Raw genomic sequence first — 22636 nt, forward strand, 5'->3', positions numbered from 1 at the left:
CTGCTATGGGTTGACTATTTTGTTGTTGTTGCTATTTAGACGGAAGTGCGTGATTACATTTTACACGAAATGTGTGGCTTTAGGAAAACATTTGTTTCCTGGTTTTTTGATACTCCCATGTCCTCCACTCACTTATATTCTCCCTATCCCAAGAGGTCACCCCAAAATTAGGTTGGAAATTATTTGCGTTTCTTTGAGGGATGCACCTTCTTAGAATTTCTCCTCTTCGTTTTCCCCCTTGTGGTTTCTGAGACGCGCCATCAGAAGATCTGCTGTCACAAGCTGACGAGAGTTTCCCATTGGACCCTCCCCTGTATCCATTCCCTGCTCAGCAGACACTGAATAAGGCTGACCATGTGCCGTCTTGGGAACACAAAAAGACAGGTCTTCTGTCATCAAGGCCTTGCTCTCTGTTGGGGAAGGCAGATACATTAGATAACAATTACAGTACAGTAGGACAGACATAGTGTTGAAGGTCATCAGAAGACGCCTGAGGACAAAGGCCAGGGCCACTGCCCCCAGCTTGGCAGGGAGCCTAGCGAGGCGCAACTCTCAGAAAAGCTGACATGTGAGCAGATCACTGGGGAGGGGGGGGAGGATTTGTGCATTTATTTATTTATATCATTAACTGTTATTATTACCGTTACTTCACTTTTATTTACTTTTGGAATAGGAGTTGATTCACAGGTTTAACAATTCAGTAAGTATGAAAAGGTTATTGAAGGGCTAGCCAATAGAAGATGGAATGTGATTTAATATCTTCCTAGTAGCCGCACTTTTTAGAAGTCAAACAAAAAAGGAAAACTAATTTTAACCCTATATCTTATTTAACCCAATATATATAAAATTATCATTGCATCATCTAACCAGCATAAAAACTGTTAACGAGATGCTTTACATTCTTTTTTTTTTGTACCAAGTCTTTGAACGGGTACAAACTGTATCTTACATATAATGCGCCACAACTTGAAACAGCCCCATTTCAAGCGCTCAGTGTCCACAGGTGTCTGCGTGACTATATAATAATCAGTTGCCCTCTCATTTCTGCCCTGCAGCTGCTGACTTCCCCGCCCTAGAGGCAGCCAGTTTTTGCTAGTCTCTAGTGTGGTCTTCCACAGATAGTCGATATGTACAGGAGCGATCATAAACGTACGTGTACAATCACATCGTTGTGCGTCCTGCTTTTCTTGCTTAATAATAGATGTTGAAGGTGTTTCATATTACATAGGAAACAAGCTAATTTTTTTTATTTCTTTCATTTGTTTATTTTACTGCTGTAGAGTATCCATCTTAGGAATGTCACAAATTATTCATTTAGTCTTTACTGCTGAACATGTAGGTGGTTTCCAGTCTTTGGTGCTTATAAACAATGCAAGCTGAGTTTTCAAAGAGGCAAAGAGTGTTGGAGCTAACCCAGTGAAGACGGGGAATGACAGTCTAGAGAAAGGGACCAGCATGAGGCAGGAAGGCCCAGAGCACAAGGACACATGGCATTTGAGGATAATTTCTTGTATGTCAGGATGTCTGGAGAGTAGAGTGTGTGTGGACAGAAGAGAGAGGCGGAGAGGCTGGAAGGGCAGGAAGAGACCAGATTACAAACAGCCTTGCAAGTATCATACTAAGGAGCTTGGACTTCTTCCTTGAGCCATCAAAAGGTTTTAAGAAGCAGGGAAGAATAAATAAATGATTGAATTAATAAAGGTGGGAGGAGGAACAAATCTTCCATCCTGATGAATTCTGATTAATAGATATGTAGAAGGCATGAGGGAAGCAGAAAATTGCCATTTAAAGCACTACAATAATAATCGCTACAGGCAAGAGCCACTGATGAATATTCAAACTGGTGGGCACAACTTTGAGAAATGGGATATTTGCATAGCCTCAAAGTCTCTCTCCCAAAATACGTATTAATTATTGTGATGGTTTTAACATCTGTCCAAACATGCTTTGATGCCCCCTCCAGGAAGTGGAGCTTAATTCCACTGGACTTACTGACTCACTTCTAATGAATAGGGTATAGAAAAGGAAAAGTAATAACTTTACAGTGAGCAAACCTGGCAGACACCACCTTAACCAAGTGATCAAGGTTAACGTCACCAGGATGTCATGTTCATAGAAGGTACCCCTGACAATTGATGGGAAGGGTACTTTGCCTCCATGGTATTCTTCCCCAAAATCCATAACTTCAGGCTAATCATGAGAAAACACCAGGTAAAAACCAAACTGAGGGACATTCCACAAAATTCCTGACCGGTACTCTTCACAAGTGTCAAGATCATGAGAAACAAAGTGTGAAAAACTGTCACCGACCAGAAGAAACTAAGGAGACACACGGACTCAATGCAGTGTGGGATGCTGGGTTGGGTCCTAGAACAGAAAAAGGACATTTGGGGGAAAACTGGGAAAATGTGAGTGAAGTCCTTATGTTAGTTAATATTGGGCCCGTGTTAATGCCCTATTCTGAATAAATGTATCATTGCCGTCTAAGACATTAACATTACAAGGAGCTAGGTGAAGATATACCATGACACTCTGCTGTCTTTGCAACTACTCTGTAAATAAAATTATTTCAAAGTAAAAAGTTAAACAAAAAAGAAACAGAGGAGTGACATGATTAGATTCACATTTTAGAAGAATGCCAGTGGTTGCAGTGGGGAAGAAGGCTAGAAGGGGAAAGACCAGAGCAAGAGCTTACAAGGTCAGGCTACAAAAAGTCAAGAGCAGATGGTAGAGGCCTGGATGGGAGCAGGGGCAGCAGGAGTCTGAGGCCATGGGCAGGTTGGAGAGATCTCTAGAAGAAAACTCAATCAGACCAGGTGATGGTTTAAACAAGCAAGTGAGGCAGTAGGGGGGCTCAAGGTAACACCCAGTTTTCCACCTCTGGGAATTAGATGGGTGATGTTGTCATTCACTGAGATGGAGATAGCAGGAAGAACACGGGTTAGGGAAGCAGTTCAGTCTTGGACCTGTTGAGTTTGGGGTACATTTGAGATATCCAAGTATGCATTAGGCAGCTGGATACATGGGCTGGCAGGTCAGCGGGGAGAGCTGGCTGTAGACTGCTGTGGAGAGCCATTGGCATATAAAGAGTGGTTGAGGCCAGTGAGAGGGTGACATGACCCAGGGAGAGGGGATAGAGAAGCGAGGGTGTAGAACACAACCATTTAGGGGATAGGCCCAGGAGGTAGCAAGGGGACTGGAGCGTGTCCAGAGAAAGTGGTGACAGCTCCACGTAGTCCTTGAGAGCTAGGTCCTAGAAGCAGGCTGCCACGGCCAGAATATTGGCTCTGCCACCTGGCTGTTGTGTGACATGGGACAAGCTATTTAATCTAGTAAGGCTGTTGTCAGGATTATGTGACACACTCTATGGAAAGTTCCTAGAATAATGCTGGGCTTTCAGTGTCCAAAGAATGTTGGCTAATTGTAGGTAAGGGAAAATTAGAGAGCGGTGGTCTGGAAGCTAAGGCAAGAGAGTGGTTCAGAAAGGCACGCCTGAAGATGGCTATTATCAAAAAAATGGAAAATAATAAGCATGAGAAAGGATATGGAAGAATTGGAACCTTCACACATTGCTGGTGCAAATATAACATGATATGGCCACCGTGGGAAACAGCTGGTTGTTCCTCAAAAAGTCAAACATAGAATTACCATATGATGCAGCAGTTCCCCTTCTTGGTATGTGCCCCAAAGAACGGAAGCAGGGACTCAACCAGGAACTTGCACACTCATGTTCATAGCAGCACTATTCACAAGAGCCAAAAGGTGGAAACACTCCATGTGTCCATCAAAGGAATGGATAAAGAAAATGTGGTCTATACATACAAGGGAATATTACTCAGCCTTAAAAAGAATGAAGTACTGATACATGCTATGACACGGATGGACCTTGAAAATGTTATGCTAAGTGAAATAAGTCAGACACAAAAGGATAGATGCTTTCAATGAGGAACCTAGAGGAGGCAAATTCACAAAGATAGAAAGTCGCGTAGAGATTACCAGGAGTTTCGGGGAGGGGAGAATCAGGGAGTTATTGCTTAATGAATGCAGAGTTTCTGCTTGAGATGATGAAAAAGTTCGGGAAATGGGTGGTGGTGATGGTTGCACAACGCTGTGGATATACTTAATGCCACTGAATTGTACAAGTAAAAATGTTTAAAGTGGTAACATTTTATGGTATGCATATTTTACCATAATATTAAAAAGTCGAGGATATGGTTAATGCTGCAGAGAAGTCAAATAAGATAAGCCCTACAAATTAGCCTCTGTGTTTATGACACAGGGGTCATCAGAGACATTTCCAGAATCCATAGTAGAGCAGAGGTCAACAGTTGGACTGCAGTGGGTTGAAGGACAATTGGGAAGTTGTCTATACCAGGGTCTGGCAAACTTACGGCCAAATCTGGCCTGTTGCCTCTTTCTGTAAATAAAGTGTTTTTGGAACACAGACCCACCCTTTAGTGTATATTTTGTCTCTGGTTGCTGGTATGCAACAATGGCAGGGTTGAATAGTAGCCCCAGAAACCATATGGTCTGCAAGGCCAAAAATATTTACTTGATGACCCTGTACAGAAAGTTTCCCAAACCCTGGACCAGACAAGACCCCCTGGTCTTTCGAGAACATTGGCTTTCTTAAACAATGCCTGCATTTCTGGGGAAGTTGTTGAGTAGATGACAGTGCCCCTCCAGCCAGCTAGCAGGGCAGACCCAAGGCTAACCAATAGTAATAATAATGAACAAGCAAGAGGTAGAAGAGGAGGAGGGGGAAGAGAAGAAACTCCGTCCTTCCTTTCTCTCACTGGAGATATTATCTCCAGCATACTTGCTGTCTCTTCTAGCCTTGGAAAAAGGGATTCTAAGTCCCTTCACCCAACCCTCCCCAAAAAACAATCTGCTAGTAAATTGTCATGTGACTGGTGATAATAAACATTTTGAGATGGTTACAAACTACAGTTGGTTTAAAGTTTCCTAATTAAGGCAAGAAAAATGCTCACAACCTGAGGCTTTTCAAGTATTGATTAATTTCATTTCTGGGATGGCGTGTCGATGTTTATTTCAGATCAGAGAGAAAGCTGATATCTTCGGCACTTACTGTGTGTCCAGAACTATGCCAGGTTTTGTGCCTTGGTGACCTCATTGACGGTCATCAAAACCATCTGATGGCCCTTCCCCATTTCACAGGTGGGGCAGCCGGGGCTCACTGGAGTTAAATACTCTCCCATAGACCCACAGGGAGTGAGTGGTAGACCTGGGCTTTGAACCGACGTCTCCCTGGTTCCAGGGCCCAGGCTGTTCCCCTGCGCCATGCAGGCATCCTCTCTTTGGCCTCAGAATGCTTTCTTGAGCCCATCCTAAGCAGAAGCTAATACTTGGTGGGTTCTCCACCTATTTTAGACAGTGGGCCCTTCTATTTCATAATAAGAGGTGGCCACTTAGGGTGCATCTCAGGGGGACTATAGGCTTTTGCAAGACCCACTCCCCAGCCTGTTCCCTATGTCCCCAAGCTCCACATTGATGGTCAATTGATTATACCCAGAGTTATTTCTTGAAAACCATCCTGCTTTCCAGTGCACTATGCCAGCGCCATCTAGCACCCGGGTTTCACTTGCTCCCACTTTATCATTTATTTTTACATCATCTGCAAGAATTCCTCAAGCTCTTGGTTAGGCACGGTGACCCATGGAGGTAGCAAGAGGGGGATAGAGTGGCATCTTCGGTCCCCATCCATTCATGCCTGTATGGTCAGTGCATAAACACACAGCACCCTTGTGACTTCTTTCCCCTTCGAGGCTGCCCTTAATAACGCAGCCTTTGCCCAGATTTCTACAGCCTTCAAGTCAGAACTGAAAGGGAACTCAGAGGTCATCTACCCAGCCCTTGACCATACCAGTGAGAAACCCAACTGAGGCCCAGAATGGGTTGGCAGCGTACCCTGGCAGACAGCTTGTCAGCGCCAGATCCTGGACTAGGAAGGCCTCAGGTCTCCCAGGTCTCCCAGCTCCCAGCCTGGAGCTCATCCCACTGCAGTTCACTGCCTCCTGATGAAGCAGGGATCTTCCCCCTGCACGCGGAGCGCTTACCTTGGAGCCCTTTTCATGAATGAGACCAGATGCAGAACTCCACATTGATTTCTGTCCCTCCCCTTTCTGCTTTCTGTTCAAGGCAGCCCCCCAGCTCCCAGCTGGCTCCTGTCCCCTCCCCCAGCCGGGAGAAGTTATTACATGAAGAGATCAGCTTACCAGTTTTCTTCAGAGCAGAGGCTGAGCTCGGAGCTGCGGTAGTACAGTGAGGGAGAGCAGAGGGAACCAGCGCGGTGCCTAGCGGAACTCCAGGGCTGGAATCCCGAGACACAAGTGCATCTGCTAGCTGTTAGCACTTGGCAGACGGAGTTCTCCTCTAGGGTAGTTCTAACTTTGGGTAATAATGTTTGTCAGCTACCTGATATTAACATTGCTCCACGTTCAAACAGCAGTGTTAGCAAGACCTGGGGGAGAGGTAAGCCAAATAAAATATCTTGTCAAAGTTGTATTTTTGTCAGCACTATATTTCTTTTTCTATCTACCAAGAGGGATCAGGGAACGGGTTTTTTATGGTGTGCAAAGAGTAATGCTTTATATTGCGTTTTCAGGCTTGCTTTGCCTTTTCTTACAGAAAGACTTCTGTTCTTCTTGAAGAAGCCCGTCATTTCTAAAATCTCACTCGGAGGTGGTCTGTACAGTTGCCACACTGGGGAGTTGGCATGGCCTTGGTGACAGATGCCTGGAGGGTGCACATTTCTCCTGCCGTTGTGGAAAAAAAAAATGTGCACGTCAGATTCCGATAGGGACCGTTACCTTTTGAGAATTTTTCTCCAGTGTTGCAGAAAGGATATGCATGCTAGAGGAAATACTTTTCTTTACTGCTTTTGCATCACATTGGCCTCCCTTTTGCTTTGATGTGCTTGGAAAAATCTGTGTTTAACTTTAGATCATACGTTTGCAGCGGGATAGTGATACATGACAGGGCTAGGAATATGCCCAGAGCTACTAAGGCAGGGAGGCATGTTTAAGGCCCTCAAGGATGATTTATTCTTATGGGTTTAGCTCATAGGTTTGCTGGATACATTTCTGAACACCATAGATGCTCTGGGAGCCAGTTCTTGATGCAGGCAAAGAGATGGGGGGGGGATGGCGCTGTGGCCGGGAGAGGGAAGGACTTAGGCGTAGCCACCCTCACCTGCAAATAAGGCTGCAACAAATTTGCCTCATCCTCTCCTTTTACTCCTTATTCTGATGAAATATCTCAAAGACTGATGCCCAAGTAATGAATGGAAGGACAGTCTCTTACCGGAATCCATCTTCCTCCTGAATAGCCAAGTGAAAAGTCTATCTCCTAAAAAGGCCAGGAGCCGCATCACAGCTTTGCCTTTTGTTAGTATTGTCAGGACGGGTCAGGCTCTGAAAGCTTCATGTAATGACTTTCCCTTCTCCGTGAGTGGAAGCAAGAGCGGTCCCAAAGCCAGGCTGCAGGGCTAGCGGTGGGTTCAAAATGGACATGTGGCTCAGAGGCGTGCAGCAACGGGTCATTTGTTTCAGGCTTTTAGCCTATTAGTTCGCCGTGTCCCCTGCTCTGCAGATATTCTCTGGGCCTGGGGCGGAGGGGGTGGGGGTCGAGGGCTTGAATGGGAGCTGGAGGAACTGAATGGGTTTGCGATGCTGGAAGGCTGAAAGCAGACCATTGCCCTCTAGTTGTAGCCGGGGTTTGCAACTTCCCCGTTGATTTTTTACTGTGTAGAGTAAATGACAAATGGGCCGGCCTAACTCAGCCTGGAGCACTTAAGCATGTGAGAGGAGAGCTCATATGGAAAATATTTCTATCACCGCTGCCTGCGCATATGGTTGGGGAGACCCCCGTGCAGAGCAAATCACAGCGCTCCAGCAGCCCCTCGGTGGCGTGCCAATTACTCTTATTAACAGCAAGGCTAAGGGCAGACTTCAGTTACCTGCACACAGCTGGCTCCCGGGGAAGGCCGCTCTGGAATGTGTGCGCCTCAAGCCTTGTGTCACATGCAGAGAGGCGGGCGGCCCTGTTTCTCTTTACAGTCAGCAAAGCAGATGAAAAATGAAACGGGATGACACTGGCTCACCCAAATCTTGATGCTGTGCTGCCCGCACTTAGCCCTTGGGAGAGGAAGGCACAACTTCTGTCTCTGGAGTTCAAGTGTGAGTGCTTAGCAGCCAGAAAACCCCATCAGAGGTGATGAGATGCCTGCTCTTCTGCTCCTTTGTTCTGTCCTGACTCGCTAAATACAGACCCTCGTGTGCCTTGTCCCTTTTTCTGTTTTCCTGCCTCTGAGCGCGTGTGTGCGCATGCGTGCGCTCCTGCACACGTCACCGCAGGGCCTTGGCTTTGTAACTACCGTGCTCCTAGGAAATTGTACAATTAGGATTCCTTTCCCCTTTGCTGGAAATGAAATGATGAGGAAGGAACGTGAGTATGCCAGTAGCTCCCCCTCCCTCCTTAAAAAGAATGTCGTTTATATAGAGCTTTGAAGAATGTGGCATTTATTTATAAGAGCCTCTTTTTTTATAGCCCTGTTGCTTACAAGACTCGCCCATAAACATGTGGCGTCGTCCCCAAGTCACCAAGGTTTTCTTTCTCACTGCCAGCCGGTTTTCTTGCAGGTTTTAATTATCTTCCCCTTGGATGTTCATAAAAACACACAAGGAAAAAGAAAAAGGGGGCAGAGAGGGTTGCCCACCTAGTGTTGCTTAGCTGCCTGTGGCTCAGCGTGGGGCTGGAAGCCGGGCAGCGAACTCTGGGTAGAAGCTCAGGCTTCGTTTTCTAGGGTGTGAAGTCCTTGCAGATAAGTAGGGGCTGGCAGGTGGTGGGAGGAGGGTGTGTTATTCCAAGCAAGCCTCATTTGGCGTCCTGTTGCTGGCAGTGTTGGCCCCGGTAACTGTGAACTGAGGACAAACCACCTGGTATGGTGCGGGTGCCTGGGTTTGAGAACAAACACGGGGAAGGACTGTTCCTTCCTTGATTTTCCGGTTGCAGGAGCATTCTGTTTTCAAGACCTCGTAAGAACATTGAGGTCGCTGGAAAGCTTTTGGCCTTGTCAAAATTAGGAGCGCAGCAGCGTTCACTTGTAGAGATTGCACGTGTCCCCGAAGAATGTAAAGCACCATAAAGGCAGGCTGGACTTGGGGTGCGTTTGCCAGGGTGCGACACGCCGGGGTCCTGTTTGTTTGCTGTGGGAGTGGAGGTGTGGGTTTTCTTTCCTGAACTTGGACTTACCTCCTCAGATAAGACCGATGAGATACTGTTATGTGTGAGGAGGGGGAGGGAGAGGCAACTTGGAAATCAAAACAGTTCTAGACGTGGGTCAAAAAGATGTTTATGTTAATTTTGATGACGCAATTTGGCAAAAGCTATCAACATTCAAAATTAAAAATCAATGTAAAGGGTACAGAGGTTTTTTTTGTGGTGATGGTCACACAATCTTGTGACTACTAAAAAAGCACGGAATTGTACCTTTTCAAAAAACAAATTTTACGGTATGTAAGATCTCAATTTTTGTTGCAACAAGCACCCGTGTTGTACGGAAGTGTGGAATCACTGTATCGTACCCCTGAAACTAATATTGCACTATATGTTAACTGACCGGAATTTAAATAAGAACTTTTTAAAAACATCAATTTTGGGGGGCGCCTGGGTGGCTCGGTTCGGCTCAAGTCTTGGTCCCGGGGTCCTGGGATTGAGCCCCACATTGGGCTCCCTATTCGTGGGGAGCCTTCTTCTCCCTCTCCTCCCCATTCATGCTCTCTCTCTCTCAAATAAATAAATAAAATCTTTTTTAAAAAGATCAATTTTTTGACATTAAAAATAAATATAAAGAGCTCTTTGACCCAACGTCTCAATTTCTAATACTTTATCGTACAAATCTACTCCAAATGTGCCAATTGCTCTCTGAACCATTTTTCCGAATTAGTTTGTTGCAAAAACCTAAATGTCCCTTGATCAGGGACACTAGGCAGGTGTTCAGAAAGAATGATGTGGTTCTGTATGTACTGGTAGGAAATGAACACCAGTGTATGTTGTAAGGTGAGAAGAACAAAGTTGCAGAACGACATGTATAAAATGCTACTCTTTGTGTAAAATGAATGAACATATTTGTGCATCCCCTCCCTGGAAGGATATCCAGGAAACAGGAAGAGAGGGGGTGGAGGGGGGTGGAGCGCAGCTGAGAGACTTCCATTGCACCATACGCCTGTGTACCTCTCGAATTGTGTACAGTAAGCCTGTCTTAGCTGGTAATAATAATAACAATAATGTACACAATCTAAAAAAATCACTTAGTGCGTATAATCTGTGATGTAACCCCTCTGCGTTTTATTTTTACAACGAGGATAGTAATAGCTACTGTAAGAGGTGGTTGGAAGGATCGAATGTGATAGTGTGTGTAGAGCTCTTGGCTTGGTGTGTTAGGCATGGTAAACAGCACTTACTGGCGATTACTATGGTTACTGTTGCAGATGCGGCCAGGGTGCGCCAGCTAGGCGCTCAGGAAAGGGAGGTGAAAAGAGAAGGTCTTTGTCTTTGATGAGCTTACGCTTGAAAAAGGGCACAGAGTGCAAACAGTTAATGATCGTGCAATACAAAATTCTCTTTAATTGCAAGAGCGGAGGCAGAGGGGCAAAGAAGCAATGAAATCTGCCTAACGAAGTGAAGAGAAACCCCATGAACAATGTCATATTTGAACTGAGACTTGAAGGGTTGTGTATTGGGGTCTTCGAGACAATCCCCAGGTTCAGTGATGCACAGGGATTCACTAACTCGGCGTATAGTTGCACTCACAGCTGTGATTTATTATAGGGAAAGGCTCCAGAGTAAGGTGCATGGGTGAAATCTGGGAGAAACCAGGCACAACATTCCAAGGGTCCTCTCCCAGTGGCGTCATGCGGGGCACACCTGATTCCCCTAGCGATGAATTGTGACAACATGCGTGAAATGTTGTCAACCGGGGATGCTTGTTAGAGACTCAGCACCTACAGTTTTTATGGGGGGCTGGCCACATAGGTACCCTCTGCCTGCTGTGTACCAACAGGACAGATCTCCAGAAAGTAAGCAGGGTGTTCAGCATAGACCTATTGTTAGTACAGTGTAGGCACAGTGAGCCACTTTTACCAGCTCTGGGAATGGTGGGAACCCTCCCCGAATCCATTCCCAGGCACCACTCAGTGGCCAACCTCGTTAGCAGATCTTTTTAAAGGCGAGCGCTCAGGTCTGCTGTGTTAACTCTTTTCTTCACAGATGGGTAGGCATTTTAAGTGGAAAAAGAGGGAGGGAAGACATTCCAGGCAGAGGGAAAACATCTATAGAGCCCCAGAAATAAGAAAGAACATGACATATTCTGGAAACAATGCTTGGTTCAGATTACAGAAGCATGCGTTGTGAGGGGATGTGGCAGGAGGAGGTTTGTCCCTGGATCCCTAGGGTTGGGGTTTTTCTCTGTGCTTTTGAGAGTTCCAGAAATTACATATCTGCAGTCTTAAGATTAATTTTATCTTTTATGACATGCCATTTAGGTTACTATTGTGGGATATTTTCATGGTCATACGTTACTGAAATTGTTGTTTAAGGATTAAAATAAATTAGGGGCGCCTGGGTGGCACAGCAGTTAAGCGTCTGCCCTTGGCTCAGGGCGTGATCCCAGGGTGATGGGATTGAGCCCCACATCAGGCTCCTCCGCTGGGAGCCTGCTTCTTCCTCTCCCACTCCCCCTGCTTGTGTTCCCTCTCTCGCTGGCTGTCTCTATCTCTGTCGAATAAATAAATAAAATCTTAAAAAAAAAAAGGATTAAAATAAATTAAATAATGAATGTAGAGTTGCTTTGTAAGCGGTGATGCCCTTAAGCTAGCCATGATTTTAGTCTATTTAGGTTTGTTTTGTTTTGTTTTGTTGCTAATAGATTTTAGTTTATTTAGTTTATTGGTGGCAAGTAGAAATGAAGGATCAATACAGTGCCCTTAATGACCGATTCTTTGGCACAATTCTCAGTGGCTCGACCTTTCTTTTGCTTTCTGATGTCTAAAACGAAAAACCAACTATGTGGAACTAACTCGATAATGCAAGACCTGAGTTTGAGCCTTGGGTCTACCATATCCAGCCATACGACTTTTGACATTTTGAATTGTTTTTCTTCTAAATTAGGAAAGCTATTGTTGTTACAGAAACAAATTCAAGAAATGCAAAGAATAAAAAGTTAAAGGTTCCTCTTTACCCTCACTCCCTTCCCAATCCTTCCTCCCTCCCCAGATGAAACCATTGTTAACAATTTGGCATTTGTTCTTCTGGAACCATTCCTACACATTTTTAAGCACAAGGCTGTGTGCATACGTGCATGTGTGTCTACGAGTGTATGTGTGTATGTGCCTACACACGCATGTGTGTATATGTCTACATACGCCTGTGTGTACATGCCTATATATGCATGTGAGTATATGCCTATATACTCATGCATGTATATGACTATATGCACATGTGTGTATATGTCTACACACGCATGTGTACATGACTACATACGCATGTGAGTATGTGCTTACATACTCACGTATGTATATGACTACACACACATGCGTGTGTATATGTCTACACACGCATGTGTGTATAAGCCTACATACGCCTGTGTGTATATGCCTATATGTACATGCCTCTGTGTGTATAGGCCTACGACTTGCAAATAATAACAATTCTGCTTCTTCTTTTCTGATACCTGGTACTTCTTGTTTCTATTTCTTGTCTTCTCGCAATTGCTGGGCCTTCCAGTACACAGTGTTAAATCAGAGCAAAGAAAGTGAACATTCTCATCTTCCAGACGTAAATGGGAAAGCTTCTACTTTGTCATCACTGAGTGTGATGCCTGCCAGATGTTTTAGGTAGATCAGTTTTATCCAGTGACAATTTCCTTTCTAAGTTTTATCAGGAATGTTGTTCAATTTGAGCAAACGTTGTTTGCCTTCACAAAGTTCTGATGTGGTATTCTCCTTTAATCTATGTAAAAAGTGAATTATATTAGTACATTTCTTAATGTTGGACTCTCTTTGCATTCTTGGAACTAACTATCTTAGTCATGTTGATTTATTCACTAAACTCACTATTAGATTTGATTTGTGAATATTTTATTTTGAATTTGGGGGTTTTAAGTGAGTACTATTTGTTCATGGCTCTCCTTTATTGTGCTAGACAAGAGTTTTGCTAGTTTTATAAAACAAATTCAAAAGTTTCTCATCTTTTAGTGTGCTTTGAAACAGTTTAAGTAACAGAGGAATTAGCCTTTTCTTGAATGTCTGTTGAGCTCAGTCATAAAGTCGGCCCTTTGGGGAAGATATGGTTTAAGTACCTGTTTTATCTTCTCTTCTATTTCTAAAAAAAGACAAAAGTGTAATATTTGCTATATATAGGAAAATGTATGTATTATATAAGCAAGTTATGAAACAAAATAATAAAACAAACACCTATAACCTACCACCCAACTAAAGAAATAAAATACGCCCAATACTGTATGCTAGTGCCCAGGTCTGTCCTCCTCTCTTCTCTCCCAGAGAGAAGATGGTTGTCATTTCCTTGTCTTTTTAAAAAATATATAATTGTATCATATACATATGCATCTCTAAGAATATATTGTTTGATTTTATTTCATTTGAGTGATATAAACGTAGTATCTTGTTTTCCTTTATTCAACTTGATTTTTCATTCAACACAAGGATGCATATAACATTCATTCATTTTTACTGCTACACAGCATTCTTGGTAATAAACTGTCTTTTCTCCTGTTGATAGATATTTGAGCTCTTTCTAGGTCGGCTTGTTTTCTGTTATAAACAATGCTGCTGTGAGCCATTTGGAACATGTCTATTCCCATGTATGTGCAAAGATTCCTTTAGGGAGTATACCTAGGAGTTTGATTAGTGGGTCATAAAATATGTGTTTGTTTAATTCCACAAGATAGTGTTAAGTTGATTTCTAAAGTGGTTATATCAGGTTTCACTCCCACTAGCCTTGTTCGAGTGTTCTTAGTTATCTATCTCCTTGTCAATATTTGATATCATCAGACAGATTAATTTTTGTCGGTATAACATGTTACTAGTGTGTGTTGGTTGACATTTCTCTGATTCATAACTATTGCTCTCGGGTGATATTTACATGTATACAAACTATCCGTGTTTCTTCTCCCCTGAGATACCTGTTCATGTCCATTTCCTGATTGTAGATGTGGTTCTTCACTTTTTCCCTACTGATTTAGAACTTTATATGTTCTGACTATGAATCCTTTGTTATCCCATGTAATGCTTTCCAGTTTGTCCCTTGAATTTAAAATTTTGTAGTATCTAAAAATAAACAGAAGTCCTCAGTTTTAGTGTGTGTGAAATTAACGGTTATTTTATATTAACACTTCCTCTGTCTTCCTTAAGAAATTATCAATCCCAAGCTTATAGAGATACTATTCTTTATTATTCACTTATAAAATTATTGAAGTTTTGCCTTTCACATTTATGCTTCTGATACACTTAGAACTGATTTTTTTATATGAATAATGTCTGAATAATGTGAATAACTGACCTAACTTCATTTCTTCCACATACTGGTAATCAATTGTTGCAGGACCATTTATTGAAATCTACTTATTCTTTGGGAGTGTGTTAGCTATTCTTAGACATTTGCTCTTCTTTGTGAAATTTGAACTTATCAATTTCCCTTGAAAAATCCTTTAGGAATTTTCATCAGAATTGTATTGAATCTTTAAATCAATATGAGAGCACTAGCATTCCAATACTGAGCCATTCTATCCATGAATATACTATAAGCTTAACATTTATTTAGGTTTTCTTTGAAGTTTTTCAAGGAAATTGTACAATTTTCTACATAAAGGTCTTGCACGTCTTTAATTTTAGATGTATTCCTAGCTATCTTGTTATCATCTGATATGGTAAATTATATTTCTTTTTATTAAATTTATTTTATTTTATTTAAATTCAATTAATTAACATACAGTGTATTATTAGTTTCAGAGGTAGAGTTCGGTGATTCATCAGTTGTATATAACACGCAGTGTTCATTACACCACGTGCCCTCCTTGATGCCCATCACCGAGTTACCCCATCCCCTCACCCTCTCCCCTTCAGCAACCCTCAGTTTGTTTCCTAGAGTTAAGAGTCTCTTATGGTTTGTCTCCCTCTCTGATTTCATCTTATTTTATTTTTCCTTCCCTTCCCCTATGTTCATCTGTTCTGTTTCTTAAATTCCACATAGGAGTGAAATCATATGGTATTTGTCTTTCTCTGACTGGCTTATTTCACTTAACATGATACCCTCCAATTCCATCCGCATCATTGCAGATAGCAAGATTTCATTTTGATGGCTGAGTAATATATATGTATAGATTTCATTTTGATGGCTGAGTAATATATATATATATTTATTTATTTCATTTTGATGGCTGAGTAATGTATATGTATATATATATGCACACACACCACATTTTCTTTATCCATTCATCTGTCAGTGGACATCTGGTGTCTTTCCATAGTTTGGCTTTTGTGAACATTGCGCGATAAACATTGGGGTGCATGTGCCCCTTCGGATCACTACGTTTGTATCTTTTGGGTAAATACTTAGTAGTGCCATTTGCTGGGTCATAGGGTAGCTCTACTTTTAACTTTTTGAGGAACTTCCAATCTGTTTTCCAGAATATGTTTATATTTTTAAAGTAATTTTTTGCTTTGCTTTGGCTTAGAAACACAAATGATCTTATGTCCAAACATTTTGCTAAACTCACTTATTAATTTAAATCAATTATCTGTAGGAACTTTTATGATTTCTAAGTATATAATCATATATCATCTGTGAATAATGACCTTTTTGAGTTTTTCCTTTTTCAATTCTTAAACCCTTTTTTAAAAAAAAGAAACAATCTTATTGCTCTGGTGAGGACCTTCAGAAGCAGTGTTATATTGTTCCTGATTTAAAGGGAATGCTTCTACCACTTTGCCATTAAAAATTAAGTTAGCTTAAAGTGAATTTAAATTTAAAAAAAAAGAAAGCTGCTCTCTACCAAAAAAATGAAGTTAGCTTTAAAAAATGAAGTTAGCTGCAAGTGTTTGGTGATACACTTTATCACATTGATAAATCCTTTTCTATTTATGGTCTGCTGAGTGATTTATTTCTTAATCATAAATAGGTATTGAATTTTATATAATGCTTTATCTCTGTCTATTGAGGGGAACATATGGTTTTCCTTCTATACTCTGTTAGTGTGATAAAATTCAGAGCTAGAGAATATAATGTTAAACCATCCTTGCATTCCAGAGATAGATCCAACTTGGTTTTGATATTTTTCTGCTTTTATTAAATAGATTAATGTTAAATCTCTGATTATCTTTCCACTGTCTGTAGCACCTAGAGGTGTGTCTGGAGCTGCTACGGACATCCTTTGCTCTCTCCCCATTCCATTTCATTGACCATTCTCTCCAGAAGTCTGTCAGTTTTATTAGTCTTTATGAAAAAAAGCCAACTTTTGGCTTTGTCATTCCTCTGCATTGAAGCTTTGCTTTCTGTCCCATTCAGTTCTGCTCTTCTTTTTCCTTCTTCTTTCTTTGGAAGGATTCATCTGGTCTTCTTGTTTTTTTCTTTAACTTTATTAACTTTGTAAATTTATGCATAGCCCATTGATTTTCAGATTAAAATCTGTTCAAATATGAACATTAAGGATGGTGACTTTTTCTTGAAATATCACTTCTGTTGCATCCCTTAAGTTTTGATATATAGTATTTTTATTATTATTTGGCTTTAAGTAGTTTAGAAAATTGTCATTATGATATTTTCTGTGACCCATGCTTTCTTTAATTATATTTTCAGAAGTATGGCCCAAGTTCATTTCTCACTTGATTGTATCGCAGTGGGAGAATGTGGTATCTGTGAGGTTGACTTTTTGAAATCTATTGAAACTTGTGTTATGACCTAGTATGTGGACAGTCTTTGTCAACATTCCAAGTGAGCTTGAGAAAAATGTTCATTCCTGATAACTGGGTACAGGAACTTTTTATATAGCTACTGAATCAAGGCTGTAGATTGAGTTGTTTGAGTCTTTTATATCTTTGCCTGACATTTGCCTGCTTCATCTATCGGTATTTGAGACAGACATGTTGAATCTCCCACCAGCTGCTCTCTTGGCCTCTGGGGGAGATGGGGCATGACCCATCTCACTGTTCTTTAGGCAGTCCCGTCCTTGACATTAATGACCACTCTGACTTGATGGCGACTCCTGCTCATTGTATGGTTTCAGAGTTTAGAATGTTTCCAACTCTGTAATAGTCTGTTTTGGTGATTTCTTCTTCAGTGGTCTCTTGCCAACATAAGCTTTCTAATATCCAGAAATTCCTCAAAAAATTTATCTGTTGATTGTATGCTTTCTTGTTTTATAGTTGTTGTTGTAACATGTGGATCTTTTCTGCCATTTGAATGGCATTTTGGAAAAAAAAGAGAAAAACAAACGTCTGCTCAGTCTGCCATCTTTACCCTTTGTAAGACACATTTTTATCCTTTCTTCTTTCCTTCCTTTTCCTTTTTCTCCTAACATATGTCTGCTGGGCACATAACCTTTCTAGACTTCTATTTCTTCATCTATAAAATGGGGATGATAATAATATTCATCTTGATAGCATATGAGGAATATTAATAAGAGAACGTCAGCAAAGTGCTTTGCAGAACTGTTAGGATCTGTACAAATGCAAAGGATAACCTGCGCCTTCCTTTCACTTCCCTTTCCTTTTCTGTAGCTAATGTGATTAAGCAGCTCAGCTACATTAGAGAAAAGTGATTAATTATGCTTGGCAGGTCATGAGAGGCTGAAACAAAATTTTATTTGACACTTTTTGAGAAAATTTGCTTGCAAGAAATTATTGGGTGCTGTAATAGAAAGTCACAAAATAAATGGAAAAATCTATTTAGTCTCAAAACGAACGCTGTAGCGGGTGTTTTCCTATTTTCTTGCAATGTGTTGTTGGCGTGCATACTCAATTAGGCACTTCTCCTCTAAAAATATTTTTTTACTTAAAAAAAACCATATTTCCTGATTCAGCATATTCATAAATTTATTTACTTTAGCTTAGAAAGTTAATATGAACTGAAAGAAAGAATCTGAAAATTTCAAACCAGGCATATTTAAGGGACAGAATGAGTAATTGATGTAAAAGACCAAGTGCTAAAATCTGCCCATCTACCATTTTTTTAACTTCTACTTTGCACCAAGGCAAAATACACAACTCTCAAATAAATTGAAAACTGTGTATTGAGGGCTATTTTGTGTGTAAGGTTTGTGCTAAGTGTGGTGGTATGAAGAGGTGAGACCCGCCACCCCGCATCTATCCTCTAAATGTGGACACCAACAAGTAGGTTAGTTAAAGCTAAGATATAAATTACTCTAATAAACACATCACATTGTGAAGATCGGGAACAGACATATGGAGAAAATAACATTCAAGATGGGATTGAAAAATGTTTAGGAGTTCCATAGACAGATAATGGAGCAAGGCATCTCAAGTCTCAAACACAGTATGAGTAAAGAAAGGTTATTCAGTTGGGAAAGATAAGGGCATATTTAGCCTGAGGGGCAAATAATTTTGTTTTTCTTTTGGCTAGAACATCAAGTATGTGTGGCGGAAGATAATGCAGCTCGGGAATATACTGTACACAAGACAATTTTAGCCGTAGAAAAAGGCTCGAGGTTTTCTTTGTCGCCAAATATACAAATTTTTGTAAATGTTCCATGGAAGCTTGTAAAGATATACTTACATTTTTATTATAGATGTATATAATATGCGTGCATTCTTCCATGTAATTGTATCATTCCTTCCTTCTGTGTGGGTATGTTCTTGTATTTCTTAGGTTCTATTAGAAGTCACTAAAACTAAATGATTTCTTAAATATGTTCCAACTTTAAAAATTCTCTGAATCTAAGAGTGACCACTAAATTGCAAATGCGTATCACAAACCCCTAAACAGGGTTAATGTCTTTAGCAGAGTACGAGAAGACCCACGCATGGGCTTGGAGACACACAGGCCTGAGGTTGAATCTCTGGTCCTGCATGTACTCACTTGGGCAGGCTGACTTCCCTAAGCATCATTTTTTTTAAAATATTTTATTTATTTATTTGACAGAGAGAGAGAGAGAGAGAGAGAGCACAAGCAGGGGGAGGGGCAGAGGGAGAGGGAGAAGCAGATTCCCCGCTGAGCAGGGAGCCCAATGTGGGGCTCGATCTCAGGACCCCAGGACCATGACCTGAGCTGAAGGCAGACACTTAACTGACTGAGCCACCCAGGTGCCCTCATTTTTTCATCTTTCAAATGTTGAGGAATATGTCAACATCATAGAGTTTTGATGATGATCAAGGAGGTGATTTCCAGAAAGTTCTGCACGGCAGAGGCCCAATGCATGGCAGCTGTCCTTGTCGTAAAAACTTTCTCAAACCTAGTGGAGAAGGGTTCTTCAGTGAGGCCACAGAAGAATGATGTGAGGCCACGAGGAGGTATTTGTCACACTCAAGCAGAACATAAAGGGAAAGGATGAGAGGGGGCGAAAATGGAGTTGGGGGATTGTGCACGAAAATGAAGAGAAGCAGGAGATCCTCCAGAGGGGAGGTTTACAGTCGAGGATCCAAAATGGCCCCAGATTCTTTCACCAGATCTTAAGGAGTCAAGGCCTCAGGGGAAGAGGAAGGAGAAGAAAAGATGTAGGGTGCTTGACAATGGGAAGATGGGTATGGGCAGTTGAGAAAGGAGAAGGAGCAAACACAAATACCTAAAGCTGGAGCAAGCTGGCCACACCTTCCCAGTTGGTGAAGGAGGGGGCCAGGAGGTCACTGTGGTTTTCTCAGCAGAAGGGTGGATCTGGGGCTCAAATAAAAAATAATCTGTCTTCCCGAGAGCCAAAAAGTAGTGTTAAATACCAAATTCCAGTCTCTTGAATCACTATTTGGGAAGGAACCTTAGTGATAATGTAGTCCAACCCACTAATTTCACAAAGAAGGAAAATGAATCTTCTAGAGGTTATGTGGCTTTCTTAAGACCACACAGTTGCTCAGCCCAGAGCTGGAGGGCAAACAGCAGCATGCTGGGCCTCGTTGTCACATCTGCGAGCTTGGGCGAGTGAGGTCTTGGGGGTAACTTGAAAGACAGTGGTTGTGGCTTTCAGTCTTCATGGCAGCAACAGTTGAACCAGATATGTTGAATGTGTTCAAAGCTATTTGTAAGAGACCTCAGCTGTATACAGTTTGTTCCCCAAGTATGCTGACCCCGTAGTGACGGTTAGATTTGTACATCAACCATCTGAGTCTGTTGGAAGGTGGTAGGGAGATAGGGGAAGAGAGGGGACCCCAGGCCTCCACTGCATTCATCAACACTTCATTCACGGAGAGCCTACTGTGTGCCAGGCACTGTTGTAAGTGGTTGGCGTGTTATCAGTGAGTGGGCCGATTAGACGAAGATTCTGACCTCACACTCTAGCATTCCTGCCCCCAGAAATGGAGCAGAAATACAGGGCCTGGATGTGGGGCTGCGTCAGTTTCATCACACCTCCCCCTTGCTGCCCATTTCGATCCCACCTCTTCCAGGACACCCTTGCACACCATCTGGTCCTGGAGCCACGTCTGCTTTGGCACATTCTAGAACATGAAGCCTTGGATCCAGTGTGACATCGCTTGCTCTAGTAAGAGTTTCCTGCATGAACATCTGGTCTCCCAGGGAGCCCATAAGCACCGCGAGGTGGGGAAACAATTCCTACATCCTGCTTTGTCCTGTGGGGCATGGCACTGAACACCAGGTGCGTGCGAGTGTGGCACACGTTTATTGAGCCTTCGTGTCAGACTGGAGCAGAAAAGCTGTGTCAAGACTGATGAGGATACCCTTTAGAGACAAGAGGTGCAGCAGAGTCTTGCCAGGGGACCCACTAGTGAAACCACTCCAGGAATCTCCCCCGCGAGGCGCAGGTGGTGACCCAGTGAGGATCCCGGAGGCAGCTCCTTTGGAACCATGTTTCTAAATGCTCTGGAAAACCCATTCAAAGGGAAACGAAATCCCAAATGCCACTGAAAACATCTAAGAGCTATGAGTAAGCACTTGGGATTGTTGGATGAAGGGAGCCATCTAATCATGAAGCATGTTGATGATTAACAGAATCCTAAGCCAAGGCTTAAAGCCGGATACACACCATAATGGTTAAGCCAAATAGCGCTTAATTATTTTGGCTTTTATTCCTGAGAAAGAAAGCACACCGAAGTAGAAAGACACACACAAAAAAAGTCCACATATTTTTATTGGGTTAAAGTAAGTACTACATGGCCTCTGATTTCCATGTTTTGTAGTATAGCTGTCTGTAACCTCAGTAGAGACGGCTTTGTCCAGCTGCAGAGAAGGATGTATCCTTCCTATCCAGCCAGGAGCTCCTTCTTCCCGGTCATGGCTCCTGTCTCCTGTAAATGGATCCAGTCGGAGGGTAAACTCTTCATCCCACGTGGTAAATGTGTACTGCGGCCGTGCACCAGACCCCATAGGTTAGCTTGACTTGCACGTCCAGGCGGCCCTGACTCGTTAGTGATGGGGGCAGCGGGGAGCCCTGTCCGTCACTCGTGTTGGTTAACGTGCCCATCAGCCGATTCTAAAGTGAGTGAGTTTTTCTTTATTTTGCGTTTCTATATCGATGGCAAATAGGGGTTTGCAGCATCACAAAATTGATTAGAACTGAAACATCTGCATCGCAACGTACAGAACTGGATTAATGTACTTCCAACAATCCTGTGGCATTTCTCCCCTCTCTTTAGGAAGTTGTAGAGGTGAGACGCCCCCACTGCCCTAGGCTTATGTTGGGCATTGTATCTGAAACTGAAGATGTGAAGATTTGTCCCTGCTCCCAGGAGTCCACGGGGGCGGGGGGGCGGGGGCAGAGGTGCACAGAGAGAGCCCATAATGTGGTATGAACTCTGCAGTGGTGTAATGTGTGTGGCTTGAGCACCATTGGAACCCAGATGAAAACATGGCCAGTTATCCTGAAGAGAGTCAGGGAATGCTTCACAGGGGAGAGGACGTTTAGGTTGGGGCATACGGAATAACGAAGAATTTGTCAGTTGAGGAAGATGAGGAGAGGGGTGCTGAAACTTCCAGGTACAAACAGCAGTGAGTGCAAAGGCAGGAAATCTGTGCAAGTTATCTCAAGCTCTTGGGGCCCAGATGTGTTTCATGATGTGGTCATTTTTTTTTATATTAGAAGGATAATATGATACATATATTGTGTATTACATAACACCCCCGGTAGGGTTCTAGTTAAATACATATACATATCCAGAACAAAAAGTTGGATATTCACACTAAGTGGGATTAATTAAAGACTATTATTAATAGTATCACATCGGTTAAGTCACGTTTTGCTACCAAAGAAGCTTGAATACCGAACTTAGCCAAAAAAAAAGAAAAAAAGCCTTGGGTTTTTAAGCTTTTTGGCTTTTAGAATCTTGAATCAAAGGGTTGTGGCAATGATTCCAACACAATCCTAGTGCTAACTCTCACTGGGCTGGGCCAGGTCATGTGCTCGTTCCTGAGCCAATCACTG

At 42.3% G+C, this 22636-nt stretch overlaps 1 protein-coding gene across 3 annotated transcripts in view; it reads left to right on the plus strand.

Moving 5' to 3' along the window:
* THSD4 (thrombospondin type 1 domain containing 4) overlaps nucleotides 1–22636 on the plus strand; it is a 551960-nt gene that overhangs the window by 346122 nt on the left and 183202 nt on the right. The window contains exon 1 of one of the 3 annotated variants that reach the window (XM_057303655.1): nucleotides 1346–6492. The exons of the other annotated variants lie outside the window; for them this stretch is intronic. Within the exon in view, the coding sequence (XP_057159638.1) occupies nucleotides 6421–6492 (72 nt within the window). The 5' untranslated portion in view covers nucleotides 1346–6420. Of the gene's footprint in view, nucleotides 1–1345; nucleotides 6493–22636 lie in introns of those variants that run through there. 3 annotated transcript variants of the gene reach the window in all.

Source organism: Ursus arctos, unplaced genomic scaffold, assembly GCF_023065955.2.
Source record: "Ursus arctos isolate Adak ecotype North America unplaced genomic scaffold, UrsArc2.0 scaffold_28, whole genome shotgun sequence".
Lineage (NCBI taxonomy): Eukaryota > Metazoa > Chordata > Mammalia > Carnivora > Ursidae > Ursus > Ursus arctos.